A 15,486-nucleotide genomic window follows, 5' to 3' on the forward strand; every position below is an offset into this window, starting at 1 on the left:
TCCGATCATGGCGAAAAATGACAGTGTTATTTATACTTATATCAAACTTAGTTGTGCCAATTTTTGGAAAGATTGTTGTATATTTGTCGTAGTTATGAACTAAAAGGCCCAAATCGGTAGGTCCGGTTATATGGGGGCTAGGGCAAAAATTGGTCCGATCCTTATACAATTTAATGTCGACAATTATGATTATATAAAATCTATTTGTGGCAAATTTCATCGTGATACTAGTGTTTATAAGTGAATTGTGGACATTGAAGTCATTTTCTGAAGGGGATTTTGTATGGGGGATAGGGTCAAATAATGTCCGATCAATATAAAAATTGACAGTGTTATTTATAATTAAATCAAACTTAGTTGTGACGATTTTTGGAGAGATAGAAGTATATTTGACAAAGTTTTGAGCTAAAAGGCCCAAGTCGGAAGGTCCGGTTATATGGGGGCTAGGGCAAAACTTGGTCCGATCCCTATAATATTTATTGTTGGGAATTATGTCTATACAAAACTCATTTTTGAAAAATTTCATCGTGATACTAGTGTTTATACGTGAATTGTGGACATTCAAGTCATTTTCTAAGGGGGACTTTGTATGGGGGCTAGGGTCAAATAATGTCCGATCTTTACGAAAATCACTAGAATTATTAAGGCGTATATAAAACTAAATTTTTCCAATTTTTGTGGAGATAGTAGATCATCTAACATAATTATGAGGTGAAAAGCCCTATTCGGGGGGTACGGTTGTATGGGGGCTAGGTGAAATAATGGACCGATTTCAACCATTTTCAATACATGGACACACAGACAGACAGACGGACGGACATAGCTTAATCGACTCAGGAAGTGATTCTGACCCGATTGGTATACTTTAAGGTGGGTGTGGGACCAATATTTTTGGGTGTTACAAACATCAGCACGAACGCATAATACCCTCCCCACTATAGTGGTGTAGGGTATAACAAATACTTTTGAAGTAAGAAAACAAAAGTAGAAACGTATTTTATGAAAAATTCATTTAGTGTGTTTGATTTAATTTAATTATACCCTACACCACTATAGTGGGGAGGGTATTATGCGTTTGTGCTGATGTTTGTAACACCCAAAAATATTGGTCCCACACCTTAAAGTATACCAATCGGGTCAGAATCACTTCCTGAGTCGATTAAGCTATGTCCGTCTGTCCGTCCGTCCGTCCGTCTGTCTGTCTGTGTGTCCATGTAAACCTTGTGCGCACTCTACAGATCGCAATTGAGATAATTTGATGAAACTTGGAACATGCACTTCTCTTGGTCCAAGGACGAACGCCATTGAAAATGGTTGAAATCGGTCCATTATTTCACCTAGCCCCCATACAACCGTACCCCCCGAATAGGGCTTTTCACCTCATAATTATGTTAGATGATCTACTATCTCCACAAAAATTGGAAAAATTTAGTTTTATATACGCCTTAATAATTCTAGTGATTTTCGTAAAGATCGGACATTATTTGACCCTAGCCCCCATACAAAGTCCCCCTTAGAAAATGACTTGAATGTCCACAATTCACGTATAAACACTAGTATCACGATGAAATTTTTCAAAAATGAGTTTTGTATAGACATAATTCCCAACAATAAATATTATAGGGATCGGACCAAGTTTTGCCCTAGCCCCCATATAACCGGACCTTCCGACTTGGGCCTTTTAGCTCAAAACTTTGTCAAATATACTTCTATCTCTCCAAAAATCGTCACAACTAAGTTTGATTTAATTATAAATAACACTGTCAATTTTTATATTGATCGGACATTATTTGACCCTATCCCCCATACAAAATCCCCTTCAGAAAATGACTTCAATGTCCACAATTCACTTATAAACACTAGTATCACGATGAAATTTGCCACAAATAGATTTTATATAATCATAATTGTCGACATTAAATTGTATAAGGATCGGACCAATTTTTGCCCTAGCCCCCATATAACCGGACCTACCGATTTGGGCCTTTTAGTTCATAACTACGACAAATATACAACAATCTTTCCAAAAATTGGCACAACTAAGTTTGATATAAGTATAAATAACACTGTCATTTTTCGCCATGATCGGAAATAAAAAGTAGCCTATTGCCAGATATACAAATATATAAACATACAAACAAACACACATTAATTTTTATATATGTATATAGATAATTCCTAATAATACATTTTATAAGGATCGGCTCAATTTCTGCCCTAGCTCCCATACATCCGGACCCTCCGATTACGGCCTTTTATCTTTTAACTGCGTATAATATACTACTATCTATCCAAAAGTCGGCACAATGTGGTGATGTTTGTAACACTCAAAAATATTTGTCCATATTAAGCTATGTCCGTCATTGTGACCGTGTAAACCTTGTGTGCACGCAACAGATCGCAATTTTGAATATAATTTGTTAAAATTTGTCACATACTATTCTCTGGATCCAATGGCGAAGGCTGTTGAAAATGATTGAAATCGGTTTTTTATTTCTCCTAGTCAGCATACAACCGTACATGAACAGAAATTATTTGGAACCTATATAAGATTAACATAAATGCTACATTATTGAAATTAACCACATTTAATATTCGCAATTGGTGTAGGGTATCATATGGTCGGCCACGCCCGACTGTAATTTCTTACTTGTTTTTGTTTTAGTTTTGCTCATGTACATTAGTATTAGTATTGTACATTATATAAACATTTGCGAAAGGTTTCGTTTGCTTTCATACTCTGCAACAAATACTGGACGAATGGTGTGAATGTTTTTAGTTTTTTCATGTGGCATTGAATTATTTCGTTGCTTGATTTATAAAGTCATATAAAAAGATATTGTCATAAAGGCAATGCAAATTTGTATTATTGTCAAGTAAAAGCAATGAATTTGATAGTGGTCAGAAAACGTGAATGGTTTTTTCTGTTCTCTGGTTTGCATCATATGGGTAACAGGCCACTCGGGATTATTGTCAAGTAAAAACAATGAATTTGAGAGTGGTCAGAAAACGTGAATGGTTTCTTTCTGTTCTCTGGTTTGCATCATATGGGTAACAGTCCACTCGGGAGTAGTCGGCAACGAAAGGGCGAATGTAATAGCTTTAAAGGGAAGGAAGCTCGAGGTAGTTGTCCTGACAAACGAAAAACCATTCGACGCAACCAAAGCTGAATTATTTAATATGGGTTAGAGAATACCACAAGGCCTCTTAGAATAATTAAATAGTGGGAAGAACTATAAAGATTCTATGGGGTAACCCTGATCAGAGCGAGACGAGAAATCTGCTTAAAATGAACAAGTCTGAAATTAGTGTGATGGTACGTACATATTCTGAGTGGACACACAAGATTACGAGCACATCTATACAAAATTGGACGTGCGGATTCAAAAGAATGTAGAGCATGTGGAGAGGACAGTGAAACTCTGGAGCACTTTGTTAGAAGTTAGATCCAAGTATCTTGGAAGTGATATTATTCGGGAAATAACATTGCTGACTAACACTGATTGGAAAATTCTTAGGAATTACGTCCAGGAAACTGTGTTTCTGAACATTGAAAAATAATACATTCAGTGATTTTTTATTTTTTTTTTCATAAAAAGAAGCGCACAACAGGCCCGATAGTGGCCTAGGTGTATTTCTTCGGATTTGATATAGTATACATCCTCCTATCAACCTAACCTAACCATGTCTTTTTGAAAAACTAATACGAAGTACAATACGATTTTTTTCACAATAAAATATAAAAACATATCAGCTGCAAAATCTTTAGTAAAAATAATTTTTCCCCTTATAAACTCTAGATCCGTTGTGGTACATGCAAGCTTTATCTTTCAAGGCTAATTTTTTTGACTTAGTTTTTCGGCGTCATGAAATAACTCCCCAAAACAAAAATGAAATAACTCCCTAAATTTGGGGACTTATTTCATTATGAAATAATTCCCCAATTTAAAAATGAAAAAAAGCCCCAACGAAATGAAATAACTTCCTAAATTAAAATGAAATAACACCCCATTTTTTGGGGATTTATTTCATATGAAACAAATCCCTAATTTTAAAATGAAATAAGTTCCTATTTAAAAATAACAAATTATGGAACAAGTCGGACATTTCTAAAAAAAGTAGGTCGCTCATACTTTCGAGTGGGGCTTCAAAGTTTAATACATTTCAGTTTAATCGCTTAATAAAGATTCCCTTAAAAGCGGGCCTGCGGCCGGGCGCAAAAACTTTCTACTCTATGTCAAACAACGGCTTCGCTTAATAAAGATTTCCTAAATAGCCAGCCTAAGGCCGAACACTTTTGATACAAGGAGAATGTATCCTTAGCGAAGCCGGTGTCCAATGTAACCTAGAGGATAAAATCCTTGCGCCCGGCCGAAGGCCGGCTATCAGACATATATTTTTTATTTCGTGTGACAAATGTAATATAATGAAATAACTCCCCAAAAATATTTTTAGGGATTTATTTCATTTTTGAATTTTGAGGAATTATTTCATAATGAAATAACTCCCCATTTTAAATGTGAAATAATGCCCTAAAAAACGAATTAAATCCCCAAATTTCGTTGTTTTTGCTTTCTGAAAAAATTTTTAGGGAGTTATTTCATTTTTGTTTTGGGGAGTTATTTCGTGGGAAGTTATTTCATGACGCCAGTTTTACAACCCAAAGAAAAATTGTGGAAGGGGAGAGAATTTTTGGGTCATACAAGCTTGGAGTATACTCTAATATTTTTACGTACTACATATTACATAATAAACAAAATTATATTCTTAAATAAGAAATTAAAAGAGAAAATAAACTAAGGTTGGAATTAATGACGTTTATTTGTAAACTCCTTTGACGGCCATTTTTTCTCAACCATTATTTTTGTAGGCGTCATGAAATAACTCCAAAAACAAAAAATTAAATAACTCAAAAAATATTTGAATTTTGAGGAATTATTTCATAATGAAATAACTCCCGATTTTAATTGTGAAACAATGCCTCAAAAAGCGAATTGAAACCACAAATTTCGTTGTTTTTGCTTTCTGAGCAAATTTTTAGGGAGTTATTTCATTCTTGTTTTGGGGAGTTATTTCATGACGCCATTTTTGTAAACAATAAATGAAAAATTAAAGAGATTTTCACTTACGTAAAAAATAACATTTGTTCAATAGCGCATCTCCATAGATATCTACATGTGACATTAGAGGAACATTTAAATCCAATTGTATGTTTTTTCTAAATAAAAGAAAATTAATTGATTATTTATTTAACGCAAATATTAATATCAAACACAAAAGGTTAATTTATCAAAATAATTTATGAAAAAATGGAACCGAATTTCCGCATGCATGATCGAGTAAAATTCATCGCTATTTTTCTCTTTTACATGATGGCATTAGATTTCGAACAAAAATTTAGTGAATTTTAGCTTAATTTCTTCGCTATTAAAATATGTTTCGATATGAACGCTTATTCGATCACGTATGCGGTAATTTGTGCGGAAAATAATTGTTCAATTCACAATCAAGTTGCAAGTTGTAGCTACAGTGATTGTGAACAGAACTTTGCGCCATAAGTTTATGTTGTCAAAGAGAAAAAAATCAAATCGAATATAGAAAGGTCCACAGATATATAAATAATGACAAAATATTAAATTAATTATACAAACGAAATAAGCTAAATTAATTTCTTTACATTTTAAGTTTAATTTCCCAGAAAGAAAAAATTGATGTCATACTTTACAAACGATATCTTAATCACATCTAAAAAATATTTCCTTTCAAATGAAAACCCAGTTAAAAGTGAGGAAGGAGATGTAAAAAAGTCGCTACAATAACACATTCGAAGTACATCAATTTTTTGTGATAAACCAACGAAATTTACATAAGCGTGTCATTGAAAGAATGTGCACAAAAAAATATGACCAATTTAAACAATCGCTTGTTTAAATTTAATTTCGACTTTTATAAATATTTTTATAATATAAATGTTTTTGTTTGAGTTATGTTTTTATGTCTGCATGTGGAATGCAACAACAAAACAACTTTTGGAATGTACAAAAATGAATTGATATAATTTTTATTTGGTTTATAACATTTAATGTATAAGTATATCAGTTTTAACAGTACAAAATAATAGTTTCAAAAAGGAGAAATAAAATTTGGAGTTTCTTACAAGTGTTGTAAGTAAAAAAGTAAATTTCTTCTTTTCAGTATTCAAATTATTTGCAGATTTGATAAACAAATTTGTTAAATTTTATATGAGAATTTCAGTAAATATTTTACTTCTTTATATTAACATATTTGATTTAAATCTAAAAATTTTTCAATAAAGATTTTTGCCGATTCTAGCAAAAAATTTGTTTGATAATTAATTTTAAATTTAACGATATTCATGTTTGTTTTAGTAAAAAATTTGTTTGAAATTGTAGTGAATTTTTAATAAATTTTTTAGCGATCAACATATTTTTTTAATTATTCCCAGCAAAAAATAATTGATGCCATACTTTAAAAACTACATATTAATCACATCTTAAAATGCGATTTAATATTTCCTTACAAATGAAAACCCAGTTAAAAGTGAGGAAAGAGATGTGGAAAAGTCATTACAAATAACATATTTGAAGTACATCAAGATTTGGCGAAAGAGTAGTGAAATCTACATAAGCGTGTCATTAAGAGAATGTGTTTTATTTTTGACATCCAAATATCGGATTTTTCTGCTTCTAAAAATAAGATTAAATGTAGTTCAAAGTTGACAAAAATGAACAACATCCCTCCAATAACACGCTAATGTAAAATTCATAGGTTTTACACCCGAATTTGAAGCACTTCGGGTTACTAGTTTTGATGAAAATACTACATCTTTTTCCACACTTTTTTTGTTGGGTTGTAAATTATTTTTTTTTTGTGTGGTTTATTTGACATCGAAATATCGGATTTTTACTGCTTCTAAAAATAAGATTATATGTAGTTCAAAGTTGTCAAAAATGAACAACATTCCTCTAATGACACTCTAAATAAAAGTAGGTAAATGGCTTCGCCTTGGGGTCTAAAAGTCACCATTAATCCCATGTACGCTAAGGGAGGTATTAGGGGTCAAAAGTTACAAAAATCGGTTTCATACAAATATCTCGCTTATTGTGATTCATTTATCAATTGAATACTCTGCAAAACTTAAATTCTTTACAACATTCCAAAAAAATATATTCACCCTATATTTAGAAAGTGCTAACTCAATCATGGGACAAAGTCAGTTTTTGATGGCAAAGGATTCCTCAATGATCCACGTCTAGTAAAAATTTCAAACCAAAAAAGTATTTTTGTTCTTTTAGTAATATGTTAATATGATATCTCAATGTTTAATTTTTATTGAAGAAAATAAGTGCTAACTTCCATAAAAATTTTACCCAATTTTTAAAACATCAAATTTATTTTAAATTAATTTTGTATATTAACAACCCAGCTAAAAAAGAACTTCCGAAGAAGCGAAAAAGAAGTAGAATTTACTCCATGGAAGTACTGAAAACGACCTGAAGAAGTGATGATTTTAACACAGGCTTGTTATTGGAGGGATGTCCTATGATTCCAAATTCACTACTTCTGAAGTCATTCTCAAGAAGTAATTTTAATGCTCTTTTTTTGGAAGTTATTCGGAAGTGAAATTGTAGTATTATAGAATACAACTAATTTAACTTAAATAATATTAACATTAATTAGGGTAATAGAAACATTTAATACAAAAGTCCAAATATAATATATTTCATCTCATAAAAATGCAGAACAAAAAATATATCTTCAACATTGAAAAAATAAAATTATTTTCGTTTCTTCGGGAATCTTTAAACATCACTTCATCGGAAGGTAAAAAATTCAATTAGTGCTACTTTTGAAGTGGTGATAAATGTTATTCTTTTGGAAGTACTTCGTTATTTTTTGCTGGAAAGATGAACACAACACAACAAAAATAAAGTGTTGAAGCGTATTTTTTTTACACACTTCTATTGTTGAGTGCTTTGTAATGCACTCGTTGAATGTTTGTAAGACATTGATTTTATTTACAAAATTAAAATCTTAAGTACTAAATATAAAAATCTTAAAACTAACTAGAACTATGATAAGACCTCATGCGACTTAATGTGCATTCAATCTTATCAAGTGAAACTTCTTATCACTTCGTGGGTATAGCACGCAAGTGATAAAAATAAATATCATAAAGGCATGTGTGACAAGACAAAGGTTGATTTTTCTTATCTTAGTATTGCACACATGCGCTGTCGCACTAAATAAAAGAATCATAAATTTAAATAATATAAAATCTATATATATATATATTAAAATGAATGTGTGTTTATTTGTTTGTGGGTTTGTTTGTGGATTTGTTTGTGGGTTTGTTTGTTTGAAGTCTAAACTGCTGGACCGATTTTCTTGAAATTTTCACAGTGCCTTCCTGTATGTCTGAAAGGAACTATAGGCTACTTTTTATTTAGAAATTTTAAGTGGGCGAAGTGCCACGCCTACATCCAAAATAATAATTAAAAGTTGCATATCTCAGAAACTGCAACAGCTAGAGTCCTCAGATTTTTTATGGACAACTTTGACATCAATATGACCATATGTGGAAAAAATGGGCGGCCTATCTATAGTGGGCGTGACACCTCCCATATAATAAAATCTTAAATTAGTATATCTGAGAAAATATAACAGTTATAGTTCTCAAAATTTTCGGAGCTACTTTATTAACAACATGAATATTTAGGACAAAAAATAGGCGGACTAGCAATAGGGGGCGAGGCACCTCCCATATGCATTAAATAAAAGAATTAGTTTATCTGAGAAACAATTAGAGCTAGAATTTTCAAATTTTGCAGGAAGAACTTTAAAATCCATGTGAACATGTGGGGGAAAAACGGGCGGACATTCTTTAAGGGGGCTTGGTACCTCCCATATGAATTAAATGCAAAAATTTGTATATCTCAGAAACTATTAGAGCTGAAATACTCAAATTTTGCACGAATAACTTTGGCATAAATGTAAATATTTGGGTAATAAATTGGTGGACTAGCAATACAAACTATTAGACAGACCTGGGATAAGTGCATTAAATATGTTAATGCATTAACAATTTTTTCAACATTAAAAAATAACATTAACATGGGTACATTTAATGCATTAAATTTGCATTAACATTAAATATTTTTGAATTTAATGCATTAATTTTACATTAACATTAAATAATCTATATATATAAAAATGAAAGTGTGTTTGTATGTATGTATGTTTGTTTGTTTGTGCTTTATAGACTGCTAAACGGCTGGACCGATTTTCCTGAAATTTTCACAGTTTCTTCCTGTATGTCTGGAAGAAACTATAGGCTATTTTTTATGTTGAAATTTCATGTGGGCGACATGCCACGCCCATATTAAGAAAATATTAAATTAGTATATCTGAGATAATATAATAGTAGAGTCTTCAAATTTTGTCGGAGCAACTTTAGTATCAATATAATTATTTAAGACAAACAGTGGGCGGATTAGCATTAGGGGGCGTGGCACCTCCCATATAAATTAAATACAAAAATTCGTTTATCTTGGAACCTATATAGTTAGAATATATAAAAATTTGCACGAGTAATTTTAACATCCATGTAAACATTTTGGGAAATAAATTGGCGGAATATCCATGAGGGGAGCAGTACCTCCCATATTAATAAAATACAAAAATTGGTTTATCTGGGAAACTAATAGAACTAAATTCTTCAAATTTTGCACTAAGAACTTAAATATTCATCTGAACATTTTGGAGAAAAAAGAGCGGACTTTCGTCATGGGGGGCTTGGAGCCCCCATATAAATTAAATAGGAAAATTATTATATCTGAGAAACTATTAGAGCTAGAATCTTCAAATTTTAATTGAAGAACTTTGACATTCATGTGAACAGAGAATAACGGGCGGACTTTCAATGGGGGGCTTGGCAACTCACATATGAATTAAATACAAAATTTCGCTTATCTGGGAAACTAATAGAACAAGATTCTTCAAATATTGCAAGAAGAACTTTATTATACATATGAACATTTTGGAGAAAAAAAGGGCGGACTTTCATCTGGGGCTGTGAGTTCCCATATGAATTAAATAGCAAAATTCGTATATCTGAGAAACTATTAGAGCTAGAATCTTCAAATTCTACATGAAGATCTTTGACATTAATGTGAACATTTAGAGAATAACGGGCGGACTTTCAATGGGGTCTTGGCCTATATGAATTAAATACAAAATTTCGTATATCTGGGAAAATATTAGATTTTTTTTTTACTTTGTCATCGATTACATTAAAATCTTAATTAAAGTTCGGAAAAAATGCATCTCTGGAAAACATTGCAGTTAGAATCTTCAAAATTATTAAGAAAATTTTTTATTTATATTGCTTTTAGGGTAGCAAAGCACACTGGGTATAGTTAGTATTTTATAAAATAAAAAATATAAAAAACATGTTCAAGTGATTTGAACATTCTGCCGAGGGAAAAAGTAAAATATGAATTGTAAAATGCTTAATTATAACTTATTATTTTATCCACAAAAGAATCCTTGGTTTGCTTTCTTTTCCGGAACTTGTGACAAAAATACCCTGGCACACATGACCACAATTTGGCCGTCTTCTCTTCTCCAGGCTTTTCTATTTTTTAGTTTTTCTTCTTGTTGTCTTTCTTCTCTATCATCGGAGTCTTCTGCGGCACCATCTATTCCTTCATCATCGATAGCTGCAGTCTCCTCCTCGCTTATTTTCTTCTCAACAGCTTCCAGGACAATACCAGTATCATAGTTTTAAAGGACCATCTCTATCTTTATCCAAATTTGATTTTTCTTCTGCATATTGATTGTTGTCACCGCCATCTGCTTCTTTATCGATACCCTGCCAGCAATTTTGTAGTCGACTACGAGAAAAATTCACTTCTGGTTTACTTTTACAGGCTGACTATAAGCTAACTACAATGTAATGCAGGTCCCTGAATTCTAAATTCTACTGATTAATACTGTAAATATAATACATTAACAGTTAACATTACACATAACATTTTAAAATTTATTTTAGATTTGGATCAATGGGAATCATGGAAATAATGAAGAAATCATTCATAAATTAATGGAAACCGGTGTTATTATTAGTTCCCCTGCAGAAAACTGATGTCTATTAATTTTAACGAACTAATATCATAACTTGTATTAAAGCGAAATGTAATTTAGATAACTAGTAGTTAAATTTTAAATATACCTAATTAAAATGTAATTAATTAATACAGTAGGGAATACAAAAGAAAACTATTACTTGACTTTTCTGCAACTAACTTTAAGTTAGTTAATAAAGAATTACCTTTAAGCAAATTTTTTAGTAACTAACTTTAAGCCAGTTGAAAAGTCATGCAGAGTCAGACAATTGACTACTGCGTAGGACATCGCCATGTTAAAATAGTCAGTTGGCTCCATTAAAAATAATCCAAGAATCAACCATAACTAGTTGATGAAAAAGTCGGCTTTTAATGCATTTAAAGTTAGTTGAGTTGCTGGCAGGGTAGCTACACACGAATAACCATCGAATTTCTTACACACAACCTCTATTTTGGTATTGGTTATGGAGGTTGTTAAATTAAGCAAAAATATAGAAGAGGTGTGATGTACTGCTCGCGTTTGTGGACCATCTTTGGCTTTGTCCAAAACAATAGTTTCAAGTTCTTCTTCCTTGGCCTTTTCTTTATCCAGCACAGCACCAGTTACCCATGTTAGGTCGACTGCTAAAGCCTCATCACATTTGATGAAGGGTTTTTCTTCCCCAAAGACACCTTCAGCACCATCTGCGGTACTAGCATCATTTGTGGAATCATCTTCTGAATCACATGACTGATTCTTTACTTCGTCTGTTTTTGTTTTAAAAAAGACAGAATCATAAATAGTAAACACAACCACATCTGTGTTTTCTTCTTCAAAATGTTCTTCATTTCTGGCTAATGCACCTTCTTCGGCTTCAAATGCAACACCAGCTTGATTTAAAGAATCATCCTCGGAACCACCTGAATGCTTCTTTACTTCCTCTGTGGTTCTTTTAAAAAAGTTAGGATCATAAATAGTAAACTTAACCACATCTGTATTTCCCTCTTCAAAATGTTCTTTATTTGTAGCTATGGTTCTTTCTTCTTCGTCTTTCTGATGAGCTTTCTCCTCATCAGCTGAGTCTATAGATTGACATTTCAAAATGCTAGTTCTGAAATCTTTAAACATTTCATCAATTTTTTTCAGAAATAGTTGATTTTGCCGTTCCAGCTGCTTTAAACATTCTTCGCTTAACATTTTCTTGCTTTGTTTTTTTGTTTGATTTTAGAATTGGAATCTGTTTAGATTTCCAATGATTGTTTTTGTTTTTAAACGTTTTGGTTTTAGAATTGGAATCTGTTTAGATTTCCAATTTTTAGTTTTATTTTGTTTATAATAAATTGTATTCCAAATTTATTATCTGTTTGTAATTGGTATCTGTATAAAACATCCAATTTGTTGTTGTTGCAATAAATTATATTCCAAATTTATTGTTTTTATCTTGATTGGTCTCTATACCAATTCAAATTTTTGTTTTTTAATTTGATCACAAAACTAACTAGAACTATGATAAGACCTAATGCGACTTAATGTGCATTCAATCTTATCAAGTGAATGAAAACAAGTTAGAGTGCTATATTCGGCAGAGCCGAATCTTAAATAACCTCCACCAGCTACTTTTATGTTAATACTTTTCTAATTGATCAAATATTTGTAGAAATAAGTTTTCTCATGTCTTAAATAGAAAAATCCCAAGATTTAAACAACTTAAGTCTACTACAATTCCAAGATTTATTGAACATTGCAAACGCCATTTTCTTTTATATTTTTATAGCGCTTAGCAATATTTAGTAATTTGCATGTATGCATGTGTGTGAAAGATTTAAAGATTTTCAAAATACATATATATAATTTTGTTCTACACAAAATGATAATGCAACTAGTTAAATACGGTTTTCTGAAGGGAACCTTGTATGGGACCGACCGCACCCTTGTTATGAACCGATCGTGAAAAAATCTTGATATAGAATTTTTGTATACAAAACTGATATTTGTGCCAAATTTTGTATCAATAGCTTTATTTGGTAATGAGTAATGTGTGTTTAAGAGATTTTGTAAAAGGACCAATTATGTATATAAAGACAAAATTTAAAAATTCTGTATCTATATCAATATTTGGTAATAAATATTGTGCATTTAAGGGGACCTAGTATGAGAGTAAAATGAGTTATGTGCCTTTAAGTGTTTTTCTGAAAGCTGCTATACAAAGCTATGATAAATTACGGACCGATAGGAAAACAATTTCACAGTAATATTTCTCTGTATATGAGCAATACTTCTTCCAAATTTTATATGGATATCTTCATTTACTAATGAGTTATGTGGTTTCAAGTGATTTTCGGGAGGGGACCTTGTATGGGAGCTATGACCAATTATAGACCGATCGGAAAAAACTTTCACAATAATATTTCTATGCATATGGGCAATACTTGTACCAAGTTTGATATGGATATCTTATTTAAGTAATGAGTTATGCGCGATTAAGTGATTTTCGGGAGGGGACCTTGTATGGGAGCTATGACCAATTATGGACCGATCGGGAAAAAATTTCACAGTAATATTTCTGTGCATATCAGTAATATTTGTACCAAATTTTATATGGATATCTTGATGTAGTAATGAGCTATGCGCGTTTAACTGATTTTCGGGAGGGGACCTTGTATGGGAGCTATGACCAATTATGGACCGATCGGGAAAAAATTTCACAGTAATATTTCTGTGCATATGAGTAATACTTATATCAAATTTTATATGGATATCTTAATTTAGTAATGAGCTATTCGCGTTTAAGTGATTTTCGGGAGGGGACCTTGTATGGGAGTTATGTCCAATTATGGACCGATCCAGAAAATTTTTTCTCTGAATGAATTCTATTGGCATAAGATTTTAATTTGTAAAATTTTGTGAAGATTTCGGCATTGTGGCGGAAGTTATTAACAAAAAACCCATTTTCCGGGAATATGTACTTTTGCATAGGAGGTATATGAAATTGTGGACCGATTCTGGCAATTTTCACCAGAGATCAAGCTCTTATGTAGAAACGAAGTTTCGAGAAAATTACATGAGAATGTGTAAAAAATGCTTATTTTTTTGAGGTTGTTTTAAATTTTGATTCATAAAAATAACATTCATAAACTCTCTTGCTTTGTTTTATCGTGAGCGTGTGTTACACAGACAGACGGACAGACGGACAAAGCTAAATCGACTCAGAATTTGATAAGGACCCAGAATATATATACTTTGTTGGGTCTCAGATGAATTTTTCTTGGTGTTACACACGGAATTACAAAGTTATATATACCCTCTATCACCACTGATGGTGGTGGAGGGTATAATAAATATCATAAAGGCATGTGTGACAAGACAAGGGTTGATTTTTTTATCTTAGCACACATGCGCTGTCGCACTAAATATAAAGAATCATAAATTTAAATAATATAAAATATTTTATAAAATAAAAAATATAAAAAACATGTTTTACATTAGAGTGACATTGGAGGGCTCTTGTTAATTTTTGACAACTTTGAACTTCATCTAATTTTATTTTTAGAAGCAGTAAAAATCCGATATTTGGATGTCAAAAACAAACCACATTCTTTCAATGACACGCTTATGTAAATTTCATTGTTTTTTCACCAAAATTTAAAGTACTTCGAATATATTATTTGTAGTGACTTTTATACTTATCTTTCCTCACTTTTAACTGGGGTTTCATTTGTAAGGAAATATTTGGTTTATAAAAGTGAAAAGTATGTAATCGCATTTTTAGATGTGATTAAGATGTGGTTTGTAAAGTATAACATCAATTATTTTTGGCTGGGTACGAGTACATTAAGCTAGTTTTAGATTTTGAATAATGTTTTTCCAAAAAATTTAAAGCAATTTCACAAATCAATTTAATATTAAGATCTATAATATTCTATGATAAGTCTGTTTATTTGTTCCGCAACCATGAATAAACGGCTGGACCGATTTTTTTTAAACTTGGAACATAGATAGATATCTATTTGGAAGCATCAATAGGGTATATTATTTTTGGAAAAGCGGACCAAAAGGGGATAAAAATTACAAAAAATCAATACATTCATCGCGAGACCTAAGGAAGTTGGTAGGTCTAGTAGAGTAGATTACAGTACCATTTTTAGAATCTTCAATATACCCTAAAAATCGGATAATATTGGAAAAAACGCTTTTTGTTGACTAGACAGACCAAAAAAATTATATCTCAAAATTTTCTTAACCGATTTAATATTTTTCAACTGTTTTGGAAAGAGTTTTCTTTGTACTTTTCACAAAGTATAAAGCAATGTGTAAAATATTTAGATCTAAATACAAATTTTTATATTTGTTTTTTTTAAT

The 15,486-nt window shown here is 31.4% G+C and overlaps 1 protein-coding gene across 4 annotated transcripts in view; it reads right to left on the bottom strand.

Annotated features, from left to right (window-relative positions):
- The window catches only part of LOC119602112 (FERM domain-containing protein 5), a 243,658-nt gene that overhangs the window by 31,809 nt on the left and 196,363 nt on the right, over positions 1–15,486 (bottom strand). For all 4 annotated transcript variants that reach the window (XM_037953456.1, XM_037953458.1, XM_037953459.1 and 1 more), the window contains one exon: positions 5,130–5,218. In XM_037953456.1, coding sequence (XP_037809384.1) covers positions 5,130–5,218 — 89 coding nt within the window. The remainder of the gene's footprint in view (positions 1–5,129; positions 5,219–15,486) is intronic.

Source organism: Lucilia sericata, unplaced genomic scaffold (genome assembly GCF_015586225.1).
Source record: "Lucilia sericata isolate MDLA Ls3-8-SP2 unplaced genomic scaffold, ASM1558622v1 Contig000208F_arrow, whole genome shotgun sequence".
Lineage (NCBI taxonomy): Eukaryota > Metazoa > Arthropoda > Insecta > Diptera > Calliphoridae > Lucilia > Lucilia sericata.